General features: G+C 46.1%; 1 protein-coding gene across 5 annotated transcripts in view; it reads left to right on the forward strand.

Moving 5' to 3' along the window:
• STAG2 (stromal antigen 2) overlaps positions 1-20,962 on the forward strand; it is a 177,112-nt gene that overhangs the window by 74,642 nt on the left and 81,508 nt on the right. For all 5 annotated transcript variants that reach the window (XM_054039120.1, XM_054039122.1, XM_054039123.1 and 2 more), the window contains 3 exons: positions 988-1,149; positions 2,185-2,281; positions 11,039-11,115. In XM_054039120.1, the coding sequence (XP_053895095.1) occupies positions 988-1,149; positions 2,185-2,281; positions 11,039-11,115 (336 nt within the window). The remainder of the gene's footprint in view (positions 1-987; positions 1,150-2,184; positions 2,282-11,038; positions 11,116-20,962) is intronic.

Consider the following 20,962-nt stretch of genomic DNA (forward strand, 5'->3'; position numbering starts at 1 on the left):
AATGCTGATTAGGTGCCTGTACCATTGTGGGGAAAACACTGAACTAGGAATATCTAAAATTTCTTTTTCTTTTAAAAAATGCAAAGTAATGAATGTTGGAAAACATAATCCCAACTATACGTATACAATGATGGGGTCTAAATTAGCTGTTACCACTCAAGAAAGAGATATTGGGGTCATTGTGGATAGTTCTCTGAAAACATCTACTCAATGTACAGCAGCAGTCAAAAAAGCTAACAGTGTTGGGAATTATTAGGAAAGGGATAGATAATAAGACAGAAAATATCCTATTTTCTCTCTATAAATCCATGATACACCCGCATCTTGAATGCTGTGTGCAGATGTGGTCACCCCATCTCAGAAAAGATCTAATGGAATTGGAGAAGGTACAGAAAAGGGCAACAAAAATGATTAAGGGGTATGGAATAGCTTCCATATGAGGAGAGATTAAAAAGAGTGGGACTTTTCAGCTTGGAAAAGAGACGATTCGGGGATATGATCAAGGTCTATAAAATCACGAATGATGTGGAGAAAGTAAGGAAGGAAGGATTATTTACTCCCTCTCATAACATAAAAACTAGGGGTCACCAAATGAAATTAATAAGCAGCAGTTTTAAAACAAACAAAAGGAAGTTTTTATTCACACAACACACAGTCAACCTGTGGAACTCTTTGCCAGACGATGCTGTGAAGGCCAGGACTATAACAGGGTTCAGAAAAGAGCTAGATAAGTTTCTGGAGGATAGGTCCATCAGTGGCCAGGATGGGCAGGGATGGTGTTCCTTGCCTTTATTTGCCAGAAGCTGGGAATGGGTGACTGGGGATGGATGACTTGATTACTTGTTCTGTTCATTCTCTGAAGCATCTGACATTGGCCACTTGTCGAAAGACAGGATACTGGGCTAGATGTACCTTTGGTCTGACCCATATGGCTGTTATGTTCTTACATTTGAAGTGATTTGAAAGTTGCTCTTGATTTGATTGCAGACCTGTAAAAAAGGGAAAAAAGGCCCAGGAGAAAAGGGGAAAGGTGGAAACGGAGGAGGGAAACCTGCTGGTCCAAACCGGATGAATGGACATCACCAACAGAATGGTGTGGAAAACATGATGCTGTTTGAGGTTGTTAAAATGGGAAAGAGTGCTATGCAGGTAAGATTTGAGTCTCTTTAGGCTTAAAGGGATGCTCAATTTTAAATTTGGCTGCAAATTTAGTAAAAATTTTTTTTTGTAAATATTAAACCCACTACAGGTTTTTCCCCAATTTTTAAACAATTTTGTTTAAAGCTCTTTAAACAAATATTCCCCTACAGTGTTTGAAATCCAGATTTTGCATCACTAAGAACCTAAATATGAAATTGACTGACTGAGTTGGTTTTCATTGAGAGATGAAAACGTAATGTGTAAATCCTGACAAAATAGAAAGACTTTTAATAATATATTTTCTCAAATATAGGATGTTTTCATTTGTTTACATATGATTTTTAACTTATCCCTTTAAGTAGCTTGAATGACTAAATAACTATAAATATGATCTATATCTATCAGGGGCACATAATAACAATAAAGCTGCAATATAAAGTATGTGGGAGTTACCAGTGCTTGCTAAAAAGCTAAAGTAGGGAGGATTAAAACTAAGGGTAACATGGGAATTCTTAAAATGGGCAAGGATAAAATTCCTGGTATTATGTAAAGTTGCTACCGCTAAAGGTCTGTCTATTTCTGCCACAAATTAGTGTAGCTTAAATTATCTATTGCAAATCTATATCACATGAGCAGGAGCTGGATTGGATTCTCGCCAGGAAATTTGAGGCTGATTAATACATTTCTTGATCAGGCACTTCTCCACTCCCTTTACTAATAGGATTGCAGAGCCTTTGCACTAAATTCTGTCATTTGGAGGAAGCACAATATTTATATGCTTTTGGTCAGCTGCACACACTTAATGGTCAGTTTTGTGCTTGTATATATTTACATGGTAAAGCAGGCATCCATTTCTTGAAGGAAAGTATTGTAATAGTAAAGGGTGATTCAAAACTTTTACTCGGTGTCAGTAAATTTCAAGGGTTCCATTTGTGTGTTCCTGAGAAGCAGTTGAGAAATACTGTTCACTTTCTCATCAATTTGTTAAAAGCTAATAGAGTTTTTGTTTTTTCTTTCTACCTCTTCCCCCGCCCCATGACCCAGTCTGTAGTGGATGACTGGATAGAGTCATACAAACATGACAGAGATATAGCGCTTCTTGACCTCATCAACTTCTTTATTCAGTGTTCAGGCTGCAAAGGTAAGATGTATATTTTTGGAAGCATGTTAAGTTAAAATACTTTCCTAGCTATTCTACATCCCCTTTGTTTAGATAATTGCCTGCCAAATCTCTCTTTAGTAGTCTTCCCTATTATGCTGATGCTGTAGTGAGTACCTTCTCACAATTAATTAGTCTATACTAGGCAGTAGATTTGCATTCGTTATACTGGTATAGTTAAAATTGTAGAATCCTCCTAGACTGGGTGCAGTTATGCCAGTATAAAAGTGCTTTGTATTAATATAGCTCTTCCGTACAGAAAAGGGAGTAACTACACTGATATAGCTCATTTTATAGCATAATAACTTCATCCACACTAGGGATTTTACCTGTGTAACTATTTTAGTTAGGGGGATGACTATTTTTAACCAAAATAGAAATGCGGGTGAAACTTTTAAGTTCAAATCAGACTTTAGCGAGCCCACATGGAAAAGACTGTGATTTTATCTTTTTTTTTGCCCCTTCATGAATTTCACTATAGTTGAACATTCCAGAAAGACTTTCAGCAATTTTGTTGGCACTGATTGTCACGCTATTCCTCTAATTTGTTCCATTTTAGAAAATGGATTTGAGTTGGACATTACTAAATAGTTTTATCTGTTGCAAACATTTTAACTTTGAAGTCTAATACAGCTTTTTCTTACTTTTTTTGCTTTCAAAGATCTTTGAGTAGTTTCAAGATAGGTGGCCTAGAGAGGCTCCTATGTTATTCCTGTGGGGTGTTTGTGGTGGTTGTTTTTTTGAGCCTTGTGATTCCCCTCCCATCAATCTCGCTCATTGTCTCTATTTTTCTCTTAACTTCTCCCTTTTCAGAAGAAGAGACTCTAGATGGCTCACTCTAGAGTCACTGGGGTAATATTCTAGATGGGGGGGGTGTAAAGTGATGTTCATCAAGCATTTCCTCATCCCTTGAACATGCACATTACCTCCAATACCCCTCTAGTGCAGAGGTTCTCAACCTTTTTCTTTCTGAGCAACCCCCACCCCACATACTCTTAAAAAACAAACAAAACAAAACAAAAAAAAACCCCAAAACCCTCCAGGGCCCAATGAGTGGGGGTGGAGGGGGGAGCCCTTGGGCATAGATGTAGTTTTACTTCTATTGAGGGGGAGGGGAAGGGTCCGGCGGGGCTTGGGCCCAGTTCCTCATGGTGGGACCTGGGGAGGGAGCACCATCTCAATCCCCTGACTCACCTCAGCAGGCCACCCAGCCTGTCTGGGTTGTGGGGGGGGGGAGGGAGGGGTGCAACCAAAAATTATAACTCAAAGTGGGGACTCTAACTCAAAAAGTTGAGAACCGCTGTTCTTCTTCGAGTGATTGTTCACGTCCATTACACATTAGGTGTGCGCGCGCCGCGTGCACGGACGTCGGAAACTTTTCCCCTTAGCGGCTCCCGTCGGGCCAGCAGGGCCCCCCCCTCCTCCCGCCAGAGCGGCGCCCCGCTCTAGGGTATATATATCCCTGCAGGCCCGATCCCCTCAGTTCCTTCTTACCGTCCGTGGCGGTGTTGGAACAACTCTGTCTCTCGTCTGAGAGTGTCCCTTAGCATAGTCATTAGTGTTATCTTCACAGTTATCAGTTCTTTAGTTGTTAGTGTTAAGCTTAGTAGTTAACACTTCTTTAGAAGTACTTAAGTTCTTGTAGTCAACCCCGGCACCGGCCCTGGGTGGCGGGGCATGCCGCACGCCCAAGGCTTCAAGGCTTGTGCCACGTGCCGTAAGCCTACGCCATTGAGCGACCCTCACAACTCATGGCTCCGTGGCCCGGGGGAAACGCACCAAAAAGAGCGCTGCAAGATCTGTAAGGCCTTTAAGCCCAGGACTAAGAAAGAAAGAGACTTTCGCGTTAAGCAGCTGCTCATGGAGACAGCGTTACAGCCCTCCACTTCGATGGCACCGTCTGCCTCGGTCCGGGACCTGGCGCCGGCGGGATACCCGAAGCCCACGGCACCGATTCAGCGAGGACACTTACGGCACCAGTCGTCTTCGCCGCCCAAATCGAAGGGCCAACCCAAGGCCCAAGGACGCTCCCCGCATAAGGGTGTAGCGCCAGCGAAGACCTCAAGTGCGCCTAAGGCCGTTACGGCCCCGGCACAGGTCCCGGTGTCAGTGGCTCTGGCGCCGAAAGGCCCGTCAAGCCCCGGGATAGGCGCGTTGAGTGAGGAGGAAGGGCTGGAGGAGCTCTTGGAACAGCCTTCCACTCCGGACACATTTGAGGCAGCAAAGGACCTCCTTGAATTGTCTGTTGAGGGCCCTCCACAAACTAAGGACGCTCCACCGAGACTGCCATCCAGAGGCAAGCCAGCGATGGTGCGTCCATCACGGTCGCCTTCACGGCACCGGTCCCGGTCGAGTTCCGCCTCGGTGGACTCCTGGCTGCCCTCCGTGCAGAAAGCGCCACAGCCGTCGGGCCTCAATAAGCGGACGGCACCGACCCAGCAGCCATACTCGAGTCGGCACCGGGACGCGTCGGTTACACGATCCCCGAGACCGACCACCCTTAGTCGTTCCCGGACCCGTGGTCACCGGTATCGATCCAGGTCCAGATCGGCGAGACGCTACTCCAGGTCCCGGTTGCGGAGACACTGCTCTCCAACCCCGGACCGGCACCGTCCCACGGCACCGCCGTGGCCTTCAAGATCACCGTCCGTGGTGTCGGAGACTGACTCGGGCTGGTACGGCGGGTATGCCCACAGGACACAGGCCAGTAGAGACTACAAAGCCTCTTGTCATCCTCAATGGGGCCAGCCAGGCCAATGGCCATTCTGGACACCCTGGGCCTACCACCAGCAAGGCCCCCCATCCAAGGCCTCGAGATCTGGCCCATCACGGTACCGGTCCTGCTCTCCGCAGTACCGCCCGCCCTCTCGCAAGGAGGCAACGATCTCCAGACTGCAGGAGCGTGAAGGAGTGGACTCGGCACCGAGCACGGTACCGTCTCAGTCCCACAGCGTGGGACAGGCCCCAGAGGAGCAACCAATCGATGACGGGTTGCAGGAAGGCGAAGATGGGCAAAAGGCCCTGACCTCTTCCTCCTCGCCGGACGAAGCCGTGGCTGGCACAACAGTGTCTGGCCCTCCCCTGATTGATCATCGGGTGCACCAGGACCTGCTCCGCTGCGTAGCCCTCAATCTGGGCTGGCAGGCAGTTGAGACCGTAGAGCAGGAGGACCCCATGGTCGACATCCTGAGCCAGGAAGGCCCCACCAGAATCGCTCTCCTGATTATAAGGACGGTCCAGTCTAATTACAAGACGGTATGGCAAACACCGGCCTCCAGCGCACCAACTGCAAGGGGCGTGGAGCGGAAATACGTCGCCCCATCTAGAGGGTTTGACTTCCTCTTTTCGCACCCCCTTGTTCGCTGGTAGTCTCTGCGGTCAACGAACGAGAGTGTCATGGCCAGCAAGCCCCTGCGCCCAAGGCCAAGGAGGTGAAACTCTTGGACTTGTTCGGGAGGAAGGTCTACTCGTCTGGGGGCTTCCAGCTGAGGATCGCTAATCAGCAGGCGATTCTGAACAGACACAACTTTAATTCTTGGGCATCAGTCTCCAAGTTTAAAGAATCCCTGCCTCCGGACGCACAACCAGAGTTCACGGCCCTAGTGGACGAAGGGATGGCGGTGGCCAAAACTTCGTTGCAGGCCTCCCTTGACTCCGCTGACGCAGCTGCTAGGACAATCGCGTCAGGGGTAGTGATGAGGTGCTCGGCATGGTTACAGGCTTCAGGCCTTCCGCCAGAGGTGCAGACCACCCTGCAGGACCTTCCGTTTGAAGGGTCAGGCTTGTTTTCGGACCAAACGGATGCTAGGCTACATAGCCTCAAGGACTCGCGAAAGACCCTAAAGTCGTTGGGAATGCATACCCCCGCAACGCAGCGGAAACCCCTTAAGCCCCAGCCACCACAGAGGCAGTACCACCCTCGTCCTCGGCAAGAACCGTACCGCCGTCGTGGCAGGGATAACAGGCGGAGACGTAACAATACGCCTAGCCAAGGTCATGGCCAAGGCAAGCCGCAGCCAGGAAGTAAACCAGGCTTTTGAAGCTACGCTCGAGGACAGCGTACCACATTCCATTCCGGATCCACCTCTATGTTTCAGGGACCGCCTGTCCCAATTCTACCGTGCATGGTCACACATAACATCGGACCGCTGGGTCCTGCGCACGGTGAAGGCGGGCTATACCCTTCAGTTCTCCTCGCCCCCTCCCTTCCATCCTCCTTCCCCGTCCGTCTTCAGGGATCCCTCTCACGAGCAACTTCTCATGCAGAAGGTGCAGACCCTCCTCACAGTGGGAGCAGTGGAAGAGGTCCCACCAGACCTAAGGGGAAAAGGATTCTACTCGAGGTATTTCCTGATTCCCAAGGCAAAAGGGGGCCTCTGTCCCATTTTGGACCTGCGTGGACTAAACAAGTTTCTGGTCAGAACACGTTTCCGTATGGTCTCCCTTGGAACTATTATCCCATCCCTGGATCTGGGGGATTGGTATGCTGCCCTCGATATGAAAGATGCGTATTTTCACATCGCCATCCGCCCGGCCCACCGGCGGTTCCTGCGCTTCGCCATCAACCAGTGCCATTTTCAATTTACGGTCCTGCCCTTCGGCCTAGCAACGGCACCACGAGTGTTCACGAAATGCATGTCCGTGGTAGCAGCCTTTCTTCGGAAGAGAAGGATGCGCGTGTACCCGTACTTGGACGACTGGCTCCTCGCGGGCAGGTCGGAGGCCGAGGTCCGCTCCCACGTGACGCTGGCCTTACAGGTGTTCGGCAGGCTCGGCCTACTGGTTAACGTGCCCAAGTCCACGCTAATTCCCATGCAGAGACTGGACTTCATAGGTGCAGTCCTGGACTTGGTGACGGCGCGAGCAAGTCTTCCAGAGTCGCGGTTCTTGGCCATTCAAGGGGTCGTAAGTTCCGTCCAGCAATTTCTCACGACTACAGCAAGGAGCTGCATGCAGCTCCTGGGGCACATGGCAGCCTGCACACACGTAGTCAGACATGCTCGCCTAAGGCTCAGGCCATTGCAGTTGTGGCTAGTCCAGACGTGTCGTCCCTACAGAGACCCTTTGGACCTGATGGTGACGATCCCGGCTCGGGGGTTAAGCGCTCTCCGCTGGTGGCTCGATCAACAGCAGGTTTGCGAAGGGATCCCCTTCGCTGCACCACAACCCACTCTGACGTTCGTAACAGATGCATCGGACCTGGGTTGGGGGGTGCACCTGGGGGAACTGCGGACCCAGGGGTTGTGGTCCAGGGAAGATAGGTTGCTTCACATCAATCTGAAGGAACTGAGGGCGGTTTGCCTCGCCTGTCAGACCTTCCACGCCACCATAGAAGGTCACAGCGTGTCAGTTCTGATGGACAACACTACCGCCATGTTCTACATAAACAAGCAGGGCGGGTCCCGGTCCTCTCCCCTCTGTCAGGAGGCACTCTGCCTATGTGACTTCTGTATAGCCCATTCGGTCCATCTAATCGCAACGTATCTCCCAGGGGTCCAAAACAGGTTAGCAGACCGCCTCAGCTGATCCTATCACATGCACGAATGGGCTTTGAGGCGGGACGTCCTGCATTCAATCTTCCAGAGGTGGAGGTTTCCCCGGGTGGATCTATTCGCCACCAAGGACAACAGACAATGCCCTCAGTTTTGCTCTTTCCAGAACCTCAGCCCGGGGTCGTTGGCAGATGCCTTCGCGATTCTGTGGGGAGGGAGCCTGAGGTATGCCTTCCCTCCATTCCCACTCATCCACAAGGTCCTCCTCAAGACCCGCAGGGACAAAACGACAATCATCCTCATCACCCCGGCGTGGCCACGACAGCATTGGTTCACGACCCTGCTGGAATTGTCCATAGCCGACCCAGTTACCCTCCCCCTCCATCGCGACCTCGTCACACAGGACAGGGGTCACCTGCTCCACCCGAACCTACCGTCGCTACATCTCACGGCGTGGTATCTCTCTGGCTGAACGATGCAGAACACAGGTGCTCCCACCAGGTCCAGCAAATTCTCCTTGGTAGTAGGAAGCCCTCCACAAGAGCGACCTACCTGGCCAAATGGAAGAGGTTCTCCCACTGGTGTGAGCCTCAGCACATACAGCCTCTGCAGGCCTCAGTCCCATCTGGACTACTTACTGCACCTCAAGCATCAAGGGCTCGCCCCCGCCTCAATTAAAGTGCATCTGGCTGCCATATCGGCGTTCCATCCGGAGGAGTTGGGAGTGTCCGTTTTCTCCAACCCCACAGTAGCCCAATTCCTCAAGCGACTGGAGAGGGTGTTTCCCTATTCGCGCCCACCGGTCCCTGCGTGGAATCTGAACCTGGTCCTAACTAAGCTCATGGGGGCCCCCCTTTGAACCCCTAGCCGCTTGCTCCCTCATGCACTTTTCGTGGAAGGTGGCGTTTCTCGTGGCCATCACATCGGCCAGGAAGGTATCGGAATTGAGAGCCCTCACTTCGGAACGCCCTTATACAGTTTTTCATAAGGATAAGGTGCAACTAAGGCCGCATCCTAAATTCCTTCCAAAAGTGGTCTTGCAGTTTCACATTGGGCAAGACATTTGTGTACCAGTGTTCTTCCCTAAGCCCCATGCGGACCCTAGCCACCGCAGCCTGCATACCCTCGATGTTCGGAGGGCCTTGGCGTTTTATCTGGAGTGGACCAGGTCGTTCCGCAGAACACCTCAGCTGTTTATTGCCGTTGCGGAACGTATGAGAGGCTTACTTATCTCGACACAACGCCTGTCAGCATGGATTGTGCGTTGCATACGCACATGCTATGAGCTCGCCAACGTACCAGCCCCAGAGATCCGGGCTCACTCGACTAGGGCCCAAGCGTCCTCGGCGGGTTTCTTGGCGCAGGTTCCGATCCAGAAAATCTGTAAAGCGGCCACCTGGTCGTCCGTGCATACGTTCACAGCCCACTACGCAATCCATCATCAGACCAGAGAGGACGCAGTGGTTGGCAGGGCTGTGCTACAATCAGTTGTACCTTGACTCTTACCCGCCTCCAATGGTAAGCTTGTGAGTCACCTAATGTGTAATGGACGTGAACAATCACTCGAAGAAGAAAAAACGGTTACTTACCTTCTGTAACTGTTGTTCTTTGAGATGTGTTGTTCACGTCCATTACACTTCCCACCCTCCTTCCCCTCTGTCGGAGTCACCGGCAAGAAGGAACCGAGGGGGTCGGGCCTGCAGGGATATATACCCTAGAGCGGGGCGCCGCTCTGGCGGGAGGAGGGGGCCCTGACGGCCTGACGGGAGCCGCTAAGGGAAAAGTTTCCGACGTCCGTGCACGCGGCGCACGCACACCTAATGTGTAATGGACGTGAACAACACATCTCGAAGAACAACAGTTACAGAAGGTAACCGTTTTTTCTAGAGCTCCCTACACTTCCAAGAGCAGGACTGAGTTCAGTAGTGCATCTTTTTGATATTGGCACCGAAGTTCCAGAGTCCTTTATTTTTTACCATGATCCATGTCATGAAGCAGTGAGTATAGTTGAAATAGGAACCAAGAGGTCTTTTTTATGCCCTCGTATCACTTTTTAAAATCCACCTGTTAATGTTCGTAATGTCTGTAGCTGAAAACTTCTTCTAAAACATTTTATAGTACCAGTAAGTGTGGAAAATGATTATATGATTCTATTTAACACCTTAGATACTGTAAGGTTAGTTCACATGAATGCAATCTCTCATCCAGTGTTGTGGTCAGGTGCAAATGCCATTCATTCTCAGAAGTGAGATATTCCACGTTATCTACAAAAGCAGGTGTGGTACTTGGGATCTAATATTTTGCAATGATTGTAGTTCAATCTTGAGTAGGAGAGGTCTTCTAGGAGCCCCCACTTCCCAAAACATACCCTTTGTCATCAAAGGCATCACACCACATCAGACCTCTGGGTGAGGATTGTGGAGATTGGTTCACTCTTGATTTCATTGCTGTGCCTTAGTTGGCTGGAAAGGATCCTAAAGATGCAGTGGTTCCTCTCATTTGGAACTCTGAGCAACCTATCTCTACAGTAGTTCTAATCCTTCCTGCCTTAAAATTTGAATGTTCAATTTTCAGCCTTGAAAGTTTGATTTTTTTTGTTTTTTTTTTTTTTTGTTTATTTTTGCCTTTGGGTTTTTTGAGGGAGGGAGCACTGATGAAAAGAAAGCTATAAGATGTCATGTTATATTCCGCATTCAAATACTCGTTTCATTTTGAGTTGAGCTTGTCACCTTAAAATATCTTGTCCTTAGTGATTATCTCACAATTGCATTATTTTGCAAGGAATTATGTAACTTTGTAAAATGATTGTATTCAAATATATCAAACTAAATTTCTCATAAATAATTGCGTCTGTACTTGTAGAAATGGGAGCCAGCCAATCCATGTTTTTAGACTGAAAAATTGATGTACTTCTAAAATTTTTTACAATTTGAAGGAGAATATATGAATCTTATCAATTAAATTTGTATATATAATGTTTCCCAAAATATATGCGGGTGCTTCTTCTGTTTAACATCAATAGTTACATTAATAGTGCTCTAAAGAATTTGTTAGTGTACAGACAATGAATATGTTTGACTAAATCATATATTTTTTCGTCTTTCTGTATAATTTTATTTTATATGAAAAACTTCAGATGTTTAAAGTCCTATAAATTGACAGTTGTCTGAACTTTTTTCAGATGCTAGCTAATATGTGATGCCTCTTTTATATCTACAGTATTAATAATCTAATGTCTGAATTGTAGGTGTTGTTACAGCGGAGATGTTTCGACATATGCAGAATTCTGAAATAATCCGAAAAATGACTGAAGAATTTGATGAGGTAACTGTTTTAACACACACAGGTTCTGAGAATCTCTTTCAATCTAATGATTTTGAAATTCACTTATCAGGTTGCTGCATGATAATGCTCCCAGTAATAAATTTCTAAACTAGGGGCAACTATAAAATATATTGATAACATGGGGAAAAAGTTGATATTAGAAAAAATTACCATATTTGGCACAACTTTATAACCAGTTAATAACTCATCCCATGACTGAAAATCTCAAATAATGCATCATTTCATCATGAAATCAAATGGAGTGTTTTATTGTATACAGTGTTGTGGATTTTTAAGTCACATTTGAATTCAGTCTGAGTATGAGAAATTAAAAATAAGTTTTGTGTTTTTTTTAAAGTATTCTGTTTTTTTAAAATAAGAATTGCAAAGTTTAAAATCTCAGCATAAGAAGAGAGTTATTGAAAGGAGTGGCTGAGCCTGATGACATCATTTTAAAAAACAAAGTTTTTTCAGTAGCATCAACAGTTTTTAAAGGAAAGGCCCAACTTCATCTGCTTCCAGGTTCCTTTTTAAATTAATTTTCATTTAAAAAAAAATACAAAAAAGGTAAATGATTTACAGCTTGTGTATATCACCAAATACTGCACATTTCACAGGCTATCCAATAAAATTACGTAATTACGCAACATGTCAGAACTGCAAAATCAGACAGTATGACATAGCTATAATATTAGAGAGACAAGGTGAGTGAGGTCATGTCTTTTATTGGACCAACTTCTGTGCCAACTACTTATGCTAAACAATCTGGTCCACTTTGTGTTTTGCTGTAATGCTAGGTGTACCTTTCCCAGACCTCAAGAAGAGCTCTGTGTGGCTCAAAAGCTTGTCTCTCTCACCAACAGAAGTTGGTCCAAGGAAAGATACTACCTTCACCCACCTTGTTTCTCTAATAACCAACATGGCTACAACCTCACTGCATAGATATAACACATTAGGGTAGGGGTAACAGTAAACAAAAAAACCCACACACGTAGGCAGAAAAGGGGATGTGGGAGGGGCGGGAAGAGGGAGGACAAAAAGAGAGGTCAGATGGAATGGAAGTCTGGCATTATTGGGCTATCTTAGCATTCTTTATCCAAATGTATCAAGAAACAGAATCCAAATTTCTTTGCATTTGTATAATTGCTCTCTACGTCTTTCTTTTGCTGCTGTCTCAGACAGGTCCAAATACTGCTGCTCTATTCTGGACATAAACAATACATTTTTGTAAAACCATGTGCTTGGTAATTATTTTGGCCATTCTGGCATAGTTAAACCCAATGTAATAAGTTCATAATTTGGGATATACAGATTACTTGAAATGTTCTATTCTTTTAATTCTTTTAAAGGGTAAACTAGGAACTTAAAAGCTACTCCCAGTTTACATTTCAGCATGATTATAAGTTCTGTTAGAAAGAAGGTTGGTTTTTAACACACACAAATGATATGTGACTATTTAACTATTTGGTAAACTTCCAATACCTATAATGTTCATGCACAGAAGCTTCACTTAAATAGTATTTAGGTTGTAACTGAATCAAGGAAATTCATAATGAAAGCAGTAATACCTGACATGACTGGATGACATTTTGTTGGTTTGTTGCAGCCTTGAGGGAACTGCAAAGCAAAAACTGAAAACCCGTTTGTGATAAATAATACGCCTCAAATTAATACAGTTAGTTTTTATTCAATATGTACAAAACTAGTAACTTCCAGTTTTAAAAATCTTGTTTAGTTCCCATTGCATCCTGTTACCTTCCTCGGTTCAGCATTATTCTGTGATGACATAGTTATGAGAGCAGTCTACTGGAATGGGGAATTAGTTCTTAAGGTCTCTGTCTTTCTCGTGTGTGTGTGTGTGTGTGTTTCAAAAAAAATTATTTTCATTTTTATCATCTTGCACCTATTTCTCTTTGCAACATCCACACACATGACTTACTTGAGCTTTGTAGGTTGGGTACATGTTTGAGCAGACTTGTTAGTTGTTGCATCATAGAATGATACCTTTTGCAATATCAGAATGGAATGGAGTTCATCAGTAGGACTTCCTAAGATCTAAAGCAGTGTTTCTCAAACTGGGGTTGCTGTTTCTGTAGGGAAAGCCCCTGGCGGGCCGGGCCGGTTTGTTTACCTGCCCCGTCCGCAGGTCCAGCTGATCACGGCTCCCACTGGCTGCGGTTCGCCGCTGCAGGCCAATGGAAGCTGCTGGAAGCGGCGGCCAGTACGTCCCTCGGCCCGTGCCGCTTCCAGCAGCTCTCTTTGGCCCAGAGCAGTGAACCGCGGCCAGTGGGAGCTGCGATCGGCTGGACCTGCGGACGGGGCAGGTAAACAAACCGGCCCGGCCCGCCAGGGGCTTTCCCTACACAAGCGGTGACCCCAGTTTGAGAAACACTGATCTAAAGGAATTTTTTTAAGTAAGTTTAAATGCCATTCAGTCATTCAGCAAGTATTGGTAAAATGATTTTGCCTTCCTCTTTTTGTATAATTTTAAGAGGAAATAGTGTGGTATTGGTCTGAGATGTTCATTGCTAAGAAATCAAAATAAGTAATCACTGACTCGATTGATTAGATTGTAACTTTGAGAAACAACTGTTTTAGGAGGGCTAAAAATCTTTCAAACCACCACCCATTAACCCAGCTAAACCACATTCTTCGTGATGTTGGTTCTATATAGCCAGGCTATGGGAATACCACACCTGGCAGTGTGACTGTTGAAACAGTTGGGGGGCACGTATGTATGTCCCTTGAGCAAGCCCTACGTTCTACTTACCGAGAGTACAAATACTACATTACCTCTAATAGTCATGGTTCACCTCTCTCTGCCAGCTGCTAATATCCTAAGGCTTTTGATGGAGAGATAACAGATGATTCCATTCAGTTTTCTGTGACAAGCCCATCATGAGGTCAGCTCCATAGTTTTCTCCAGAGCCTTCATTCCCTTGATTACATGCAGATATATTACTGGTGCTTGGATGTCTCTGTTGCATAACAAGTTAGTGGTGATGTTGATTCTGGGAGATTCTTGGATCCATCTGGAGTATTTGCTCAGTTTCATGGGTTTCTTGGATCTGAGGAAACCAATTTCCACCCTATTCAGTTGCTGTTCCTTCTGGAAAGTCCAACACTAATATAGGATTGTGCCCTCCACACCCTCTTTCTGTCTCCCTGATCAGCTCCTGATTATATAAGGCTTATATGGATTAGTTGACACCCTTTCTGTGTTTTACCCGCTTGGGGGTTTTGGCCTTATGATCCTCCCTTTCTCAACAAATTACATGATCAGCAACTGGCGGGAGAGGGGGATCATGATATCTAGATCCTATTGCTGCCTCCAAAAAAAGTATTAAACTGTGGTGACATTTCTTCTACTCCCCTGAGTGCCATCAGGGCTTTTCACAGCTTGTGTGTTCTAAAGGTATATCTGTTGGATTTCCTATGAAAAACTAGCAAAGGGATGTCCAACAAACTTTTTTGTATCCTTGAGCTTTAGGAGTAAGACAAGATGGCTCTCTCCCTTTTAATGAATAATTATTAGAACCTACCAGCGTGGTTTTGAACTACCCTGTATCAACTGCCTAGTGGCAAGGAACTTCATTTTTACCGAATTCTAAGGGAAAGGCTTTAGAAGCTCTCTTTAAGACTACATCCACGCTACGGGTGCCAAGTTTATTGACCTGTATTTTGACGGTGATGATCTATTTCAGTTGAAAGACTTTTGAGGGCTATAATAAAGATGAAGACCGCCAAATCACTGGCAAGGTGCTTAGATCAGCCTGCCTTCCAAATGAAATCCTTCAGATTTCCAAGAAAACCGTTCTTAGTCCTTCCCAAAGGCAGATTATTAATACTGAGCCGGGGTAACCTTGGAAACCTCAATAGAGGAGATAGATTTTCCTTCTTAATCTTTGCTACTTCAGAAGTAGGGAATGTTGTTTCTAGGCAACAGTCCCAAGAGGGCCTCAAACTAATCCTGTGCCCAGTTTTTTTCCTTCTGTCCCACCTTTTGGAGGCTATCTGGCATGGAAGGCAAATCCTTTAGAAATATTGGTCTTGGAGGCTGAATAAGAGTATTTCCTCTAGTTCAAGACCATACCAAAGCCTAACCCTCCTTCCCCTTCCCTTTTTAGGGAACAGTCTCCTAGAAAATAGTTACAAGAGGAGATGTTGGCCTTGCTGCAAATGGGAGCCATAGAAGACACGCCATAGCCATCTTAGGAGGGTGTTCAGAAAGAAAATCAAGGATGTTCACTGGAAGAGTTCAGGTCCATTTGGTTCCTTTAACAGCATGAGATGTCTTCAGGCCCCAATGTATTTCTTTCCCATTCGTAGAATCATAGAATATCTGGTTTGGAAGGGACCTCAGGAGGTCATCTAGTCCAACCCCCTGCTCAAAGCAGGACCAATCCCCAACTAAATCATCCCAGCCAAGGCTTTCTCAAGCCTGACCTTAAAAACCTCTAAGGAAGGAGATTCCACCACCTCCCTAGGTAACCCATTCCAGTGCTTCACCACCCTCCTAGTGAAAAAGTTTTTCCTAATATCCAAACTAAATCTCCCCACTGCAACTTGAGATCATTACTCCTTGTTCTGTCATCTGGTACCATTGAGAACAGTCTAGGTCTATCCTCTTTGGAATATAGTTGAAAGCAGCTATCAAATCCCCCCTCATTCTTCTCTTCTGCAGACTAAACAATCCCAGTTCCCTCAGCCTCTCCTCATAAGTCATGTGCTCCAGCCCCCTAATCATGTGCTCCTATTCTTAATTAATGTTGCTGTGTTCTAAATGTTAAATGGAGTCTCTTGTAATATATTAAGATATGCTATTTGTTCAGAACGCTGTCAGTTTTGTTAGGAACAGACTCAGCCAGGCTGCAAGGTATGCAGTGTACTTTATTTTAATTTGGAGTAGTTCATCTGTTGGAATTATGAATTCAGAATGGGCTAATCACTTTCTTTAGCAGAGTGAAAAATATCCCTAGCCATACCAGTCTCAAGGGCCAAAATGAGCAGAATTTTTTTTCTCTAGAGACTTCCATAGCCCCTCTCTGTTTTCCTTCAGTGACACACATCTAGAGTGGTTTTTTTTTGTAATAAAGCATTAAATATCAAGTGCAAGAGATTTTACTTTATGCCATACAAGGATATGGATATAAACTTTGAATAGGGAGCTGCCACCTTGTGCTGAAGGAAAGGGGTTCTTGATGCCTTTGCTCAGTTTCTCCTTCTCCTGAAGATACTGGGGAAAAGTATAAGGACTGGATTTGGCTAATATTGTTTGCCCCATCTTAGATTATACACTTGTGGTACTCCAGTCTGTTAGCTCTGCAATGGAGCCTTCCTTTGTTAAACGGAAAGCTGACTCTTCCATCTGCATCTTGAGTCCCTTTACCTATCAGTTTCAATAATCAGGTCCTAGTTTTCTTTGAAGAGTTTAGAGGTCTTGTTGGAATCAAGGTTCCATAAGTAAGTAAAGTGCATTGAAATTTGAAAGTTTATTCTATTCTCTTAATTATTTTGCTGTCTCTTACTGTGTGTTTACAGTGCCTAGCACAGAGGGACGACAATCTCAATTAATGAGGGATTATTAGAATACAAATAATAAAATAACTGCTTAAAGAAAATTAGATTCCCTGGATATTGGATTATATTATTTCTGAAGAATCTTAGCTTTTCCTTATCTTCACTGATTGTCCATGTCAGCCTAGTGTGTGTGTGTGTGTGTGTATGAGGGGACTTTAATTTTGTCCTTATTCATCAGTTAAAGTTTTTTTTTTTTTTAAAATAACTGCTAAACTTACTTCCATTAGTTGATGAACCCATAAGTCCCCAGGACTTAAATTTGGGTCTTACCTAATTGATGGTTTTATCCTTTGACCCTTCATGGGAATGTTGTTTATGCTATTTCCTTGTAAATTGCCTTCTTATTGGCTGTTGCATTGAGCATTAGGGTGAATGAGATGCAGGGTCTTATGGCTGATCTTTCTTGCTCTGTATTTAAAAAAAAAAAAAAAGGTTCTAAAACCTCATTGAATACTTTTGCCTAAGATGGTAACAGATTTTCTCAGAAATCAGTTTATAATTCTCTACATTTTATCATAGGTCTCAGGATCTGCCAGGCGAGATGAGATTGCACAGACTAAATGTATAAAAAGACATTTTTGTCACAATTTGGAAATAACTCAAAATATTTTGATTGTTTATACCCTATGGCATTAAGGCCAAAATGTCAAGTCTTCTTTCTTAATTTTAGATGTTGTTCTTTGATTAGTGTCCCTGTGGGTGCTCCACTGTAGGTGTGATAGCGTCTCTGCGCCTGGGATTGGAGATCTTCGGTAGCCACACCCATTGAGCACATGTGCTCCTCCCTGTATCGCATCATGAGTTGAATCTATATAGCTCTGGGCAGTCCACCCGCCCTCAATTCCTTCTCAATGGCCTTGGCCTGCGATGGAATCCTTAGCAGAGTCCTGCATACGTCTTTACTGCCCTTAGTAATACTAGTGCTTTCGTAACTATTTCTGAGTTTGTAGCTATTTCCTTTAATTTTTTTTCTTTCCTTTACCCCCCTCTTTTTTTTTTCCTTTGGCTTTTTCCTCCCCGTTATTTTTAGATTAACATAGGTTTCCCTTTCTCTGCCTTTCCCTACTGGGGCTTTAGCCAGATTTCCAGGGTGCCTCTCTTGTTGTGGTGCCTCTCCTGTCATGAGGCCATCCCAGTGAGTGATGGCCAATCATGGTGCATACCATGTGTGAGGGGCACATATCACAATAGTGCACCCACTGCCTCAAATTGAAGGCTCTGTCCTGAAAGGACTGTGAATTGAGGCTAAAACTTTTACTAATGGAGAGCTCACTGCAACCAACCTCAGACCCGGGCCCCGATACCTCTCCTCTGTGGCCAGTCCCCACTCGCTGCTCACCACAAAAGAAAATCTTCACTGTTCTGCCAAGACAAGAAGAAATGGGTCCCCAGCTCATCCACCAAGGAGCCACCTAGGAAAAGGCGTCCCTTTTAAGGTCAGACACTCAACATCTTTGGGGCGAGACCCGGCTCTTGTGACCACCTCTAGTACTGGGATTGTTGAGACGTTCAAAGACCCTAAAACAGCAGGACCACAAATAGGCACACCATTACTCAGAACCGGGACTGAGACAGACAGAGAGGAAAAAAAAAAATCTCAGTTGGCACCGATCCCCTCAACGACTTCAAGTGCATCAGCGCTGATGAAGCCCCTGGCGCTGACGACTCTCTCGGTACCATCTACTGGTTGTTCGAAGGAAAGCGCTGTAACAGCGACACTGTCGTTATCCACTATGTTTGCTTCGATACATATGCAACCATTGATAGCGATGATGCTTTTGCTGGTACTGCAAGAGTTCTGCCACCTGATGGACCTGATCATCTCTGACACTCCAGAGTCGCCGCTCCTCCATACAGAGCTCCCAACAGTCCATGCTTATTCCCTGGAAACACATTTTGTCACATACTGCTCTCCTTCACTACCAGCCCACATCTTCTTATCCTACCCTGAAGAGGCCATCATGCCACCACCTCCAACATCGGCAGATAATTTTAAACAGTTCCAAGAACAGGTCCGCAGGATTGCAGATTCTCTCCAGATCCCCCTAGAGGATGTTAGAGAGCAACAGCACAACTGGCTTGATATCTTGCCACCCTCTGCACCTGGGGGGAATTCTGAGCCACTGCACGTGCGCAGAACACATGTCCCTCTGCAGATTCTCTTTGCTTTCCTTCAGAAAAATGGTTTCTGTGGGGAAGCAAAGAGAAGCTGCACTGGTGCTTGCTCACCCTTCCCTGTCAGCGCGGGCTTGTCCCCAGGTGCCAGGGGAGAGGTAAGACACTGCGAGGGGGAAGGGGGCCTCTGGGGATGCCCCCGGCCCTCCAAGGACATCAGTCCCAGCTGGGAGGGGAAGGAGGTTTAGGACGACAGAGACAGAGTATCCACGAGTTGATGTACCCCTGGAAGATCTCTGCATACCCGCAGGGGTACGTGTATCCCTTGTTGAGAATCACTGCTTTATAGCATCCAGTTGGGCCCCCAATAAATTCCTGATGCTATCCTGGCCTCAGTATCGATTTCTGTACGTTTATCTGGAGGCCGAGGTCTGAGAAAAAGTCATCATTTTCCTTATTGCTTCAAATGCATTGACTGTGGACGGAGCATTGAGGAGGCAGAGTTCCCCCTCTCCTGCACAGAGCAGCCGGGGCTGGGTCAGATCAACCCCCAGAAACCTCCCCCAGCTGCAGGAAGCTCTGCAGCGTGGATTGTGTTTGGATGCGGGGTTGGGGCTTGGTGCGGGGTCCGGGTGCAGGGGGTCCAAATGCGTGGGTGGATGGGGGAAGCAGCTCCCCGTACACTGACCACTCACCCCACTTCCTGGCCCAGTTGCTCCTCAACCTCAGGGGAAGTGGGAGCTGCTCCCCCTGTCCACCCAACCTCCATGCATCTGGACGCCCTCCACTGAGTCCTTCACCACCTGCATCAGGAGCCCCCAACCAGCTGCACACGGACCCCCCACTGAGCCCCACACAACCAGACCCCCTGCTGAGCCACAACCAGCTGCACTCGGAACCCCCCACTGAGCCACAACCAGCTGCACCCTGACCCCCACTCCACCAAGCCCCACTCCCTTAGCACCCAGATCTCCCACCAGGCCCCCCACACTCAGACACCCCCATCCTCCAGTTGAGCCCTAACCATCTTCACCTGGATGCCCCTGCAGAGTCCCATTCTCCCTGTTCCTAGAACCCCCCAGCGAGCTCCTGTGCATCCAGATTCCCTCCTCCCCCACTGAGCTGCCTGCACCCAGAATCCGCCACACAGAACCCTGGTACTCTTGCTCTACAGTGATCTACAGTGGAGCACCTCTAGGAACACTACTCGAAGAAGGAGAAGGCTACTCACCCTATATGGTAACTGAGGTTCTTGGAGATGTGTCTCCTTATGGGTGCTCCACTACCCACCCTCCTCCCCTCTGCTTCAGAGTTCATATATTGACTCTGCAGTAGAGAAGGACCTGAGGGCAGTTGGACCACACAGCACTATATAGACATTGCTCATGGTGCAAGATGGGCGAGTATTGCACGTGCAGCCCAACGGGCACTGATACCAAAGATCTCCAATCCCAGGCACAGGGACACTACTGCACCTACTGCTAAGCATGCATAGGGACATGCATCTCTAAGAACCTCAGTTACTGCACTGGGTGAGTAACCTTTTCTAATTGGATTATACATTGTGTCCAAGTCTGTGACCAGTTTGGAGTTACATTATCATAAAGCAGGGGTCGGCAACCTTTCAGAAGTGGTGTTCCAACTCTTCATTTATTCACTCTAATTTAAGGTTTCGCGTGCCAGTAATACATTTTAACATTTTTAGAAGGTCTCTTTCTATAAGTCTATAATATATAACTAAACTATTGTTACATGTAAAGTAAATAAGGGTTTTAAAATGTTTAAGACGCTTAATTTAAAATTAAATTAAAATGCAGAGACCCCTGGATCGGTGGCCAGGACCCAGGCAGTGTGAGTGCCACTGAAGATCAGCTCAGGTACCGCCTTCGGCACACGTGCCATAGGTTGCCTGCCCCTGCCATAAAGATTGGGAATATATCTTAGATAATCATTAGCTACTGTTTAAGGAGCATCTCTTCATAACATCTATCAAACTCACACTTGGAGTTATACAGTCACAAAGCGTTGTTCTCTGTTGCTTGGAGTTAGGTCTGGAAGTTGTTTCAGGACAGTGGTTTAATCATTTTTTAATTAAGTACACTTTAACTTTCCTTGGGAAATATGCTGTTGCTAGTTAGTCTCTTGAAATGGG

The sequence above is a fragment of the Malaclemys terrapin genome, chromosome 9, assembly GCF_027887155.1.
Source record: "Malaclemys terrapin pileata isolate rMalTer1 chromosome 9, rMalTer1.hap1, whole genome shotgun sequence".
NCBI classification, from domain to species: Eukaryota; Metazoa; Chordata; order Testudines; family Emydidae; genus Malaclemys; species Malaclemys terrapin.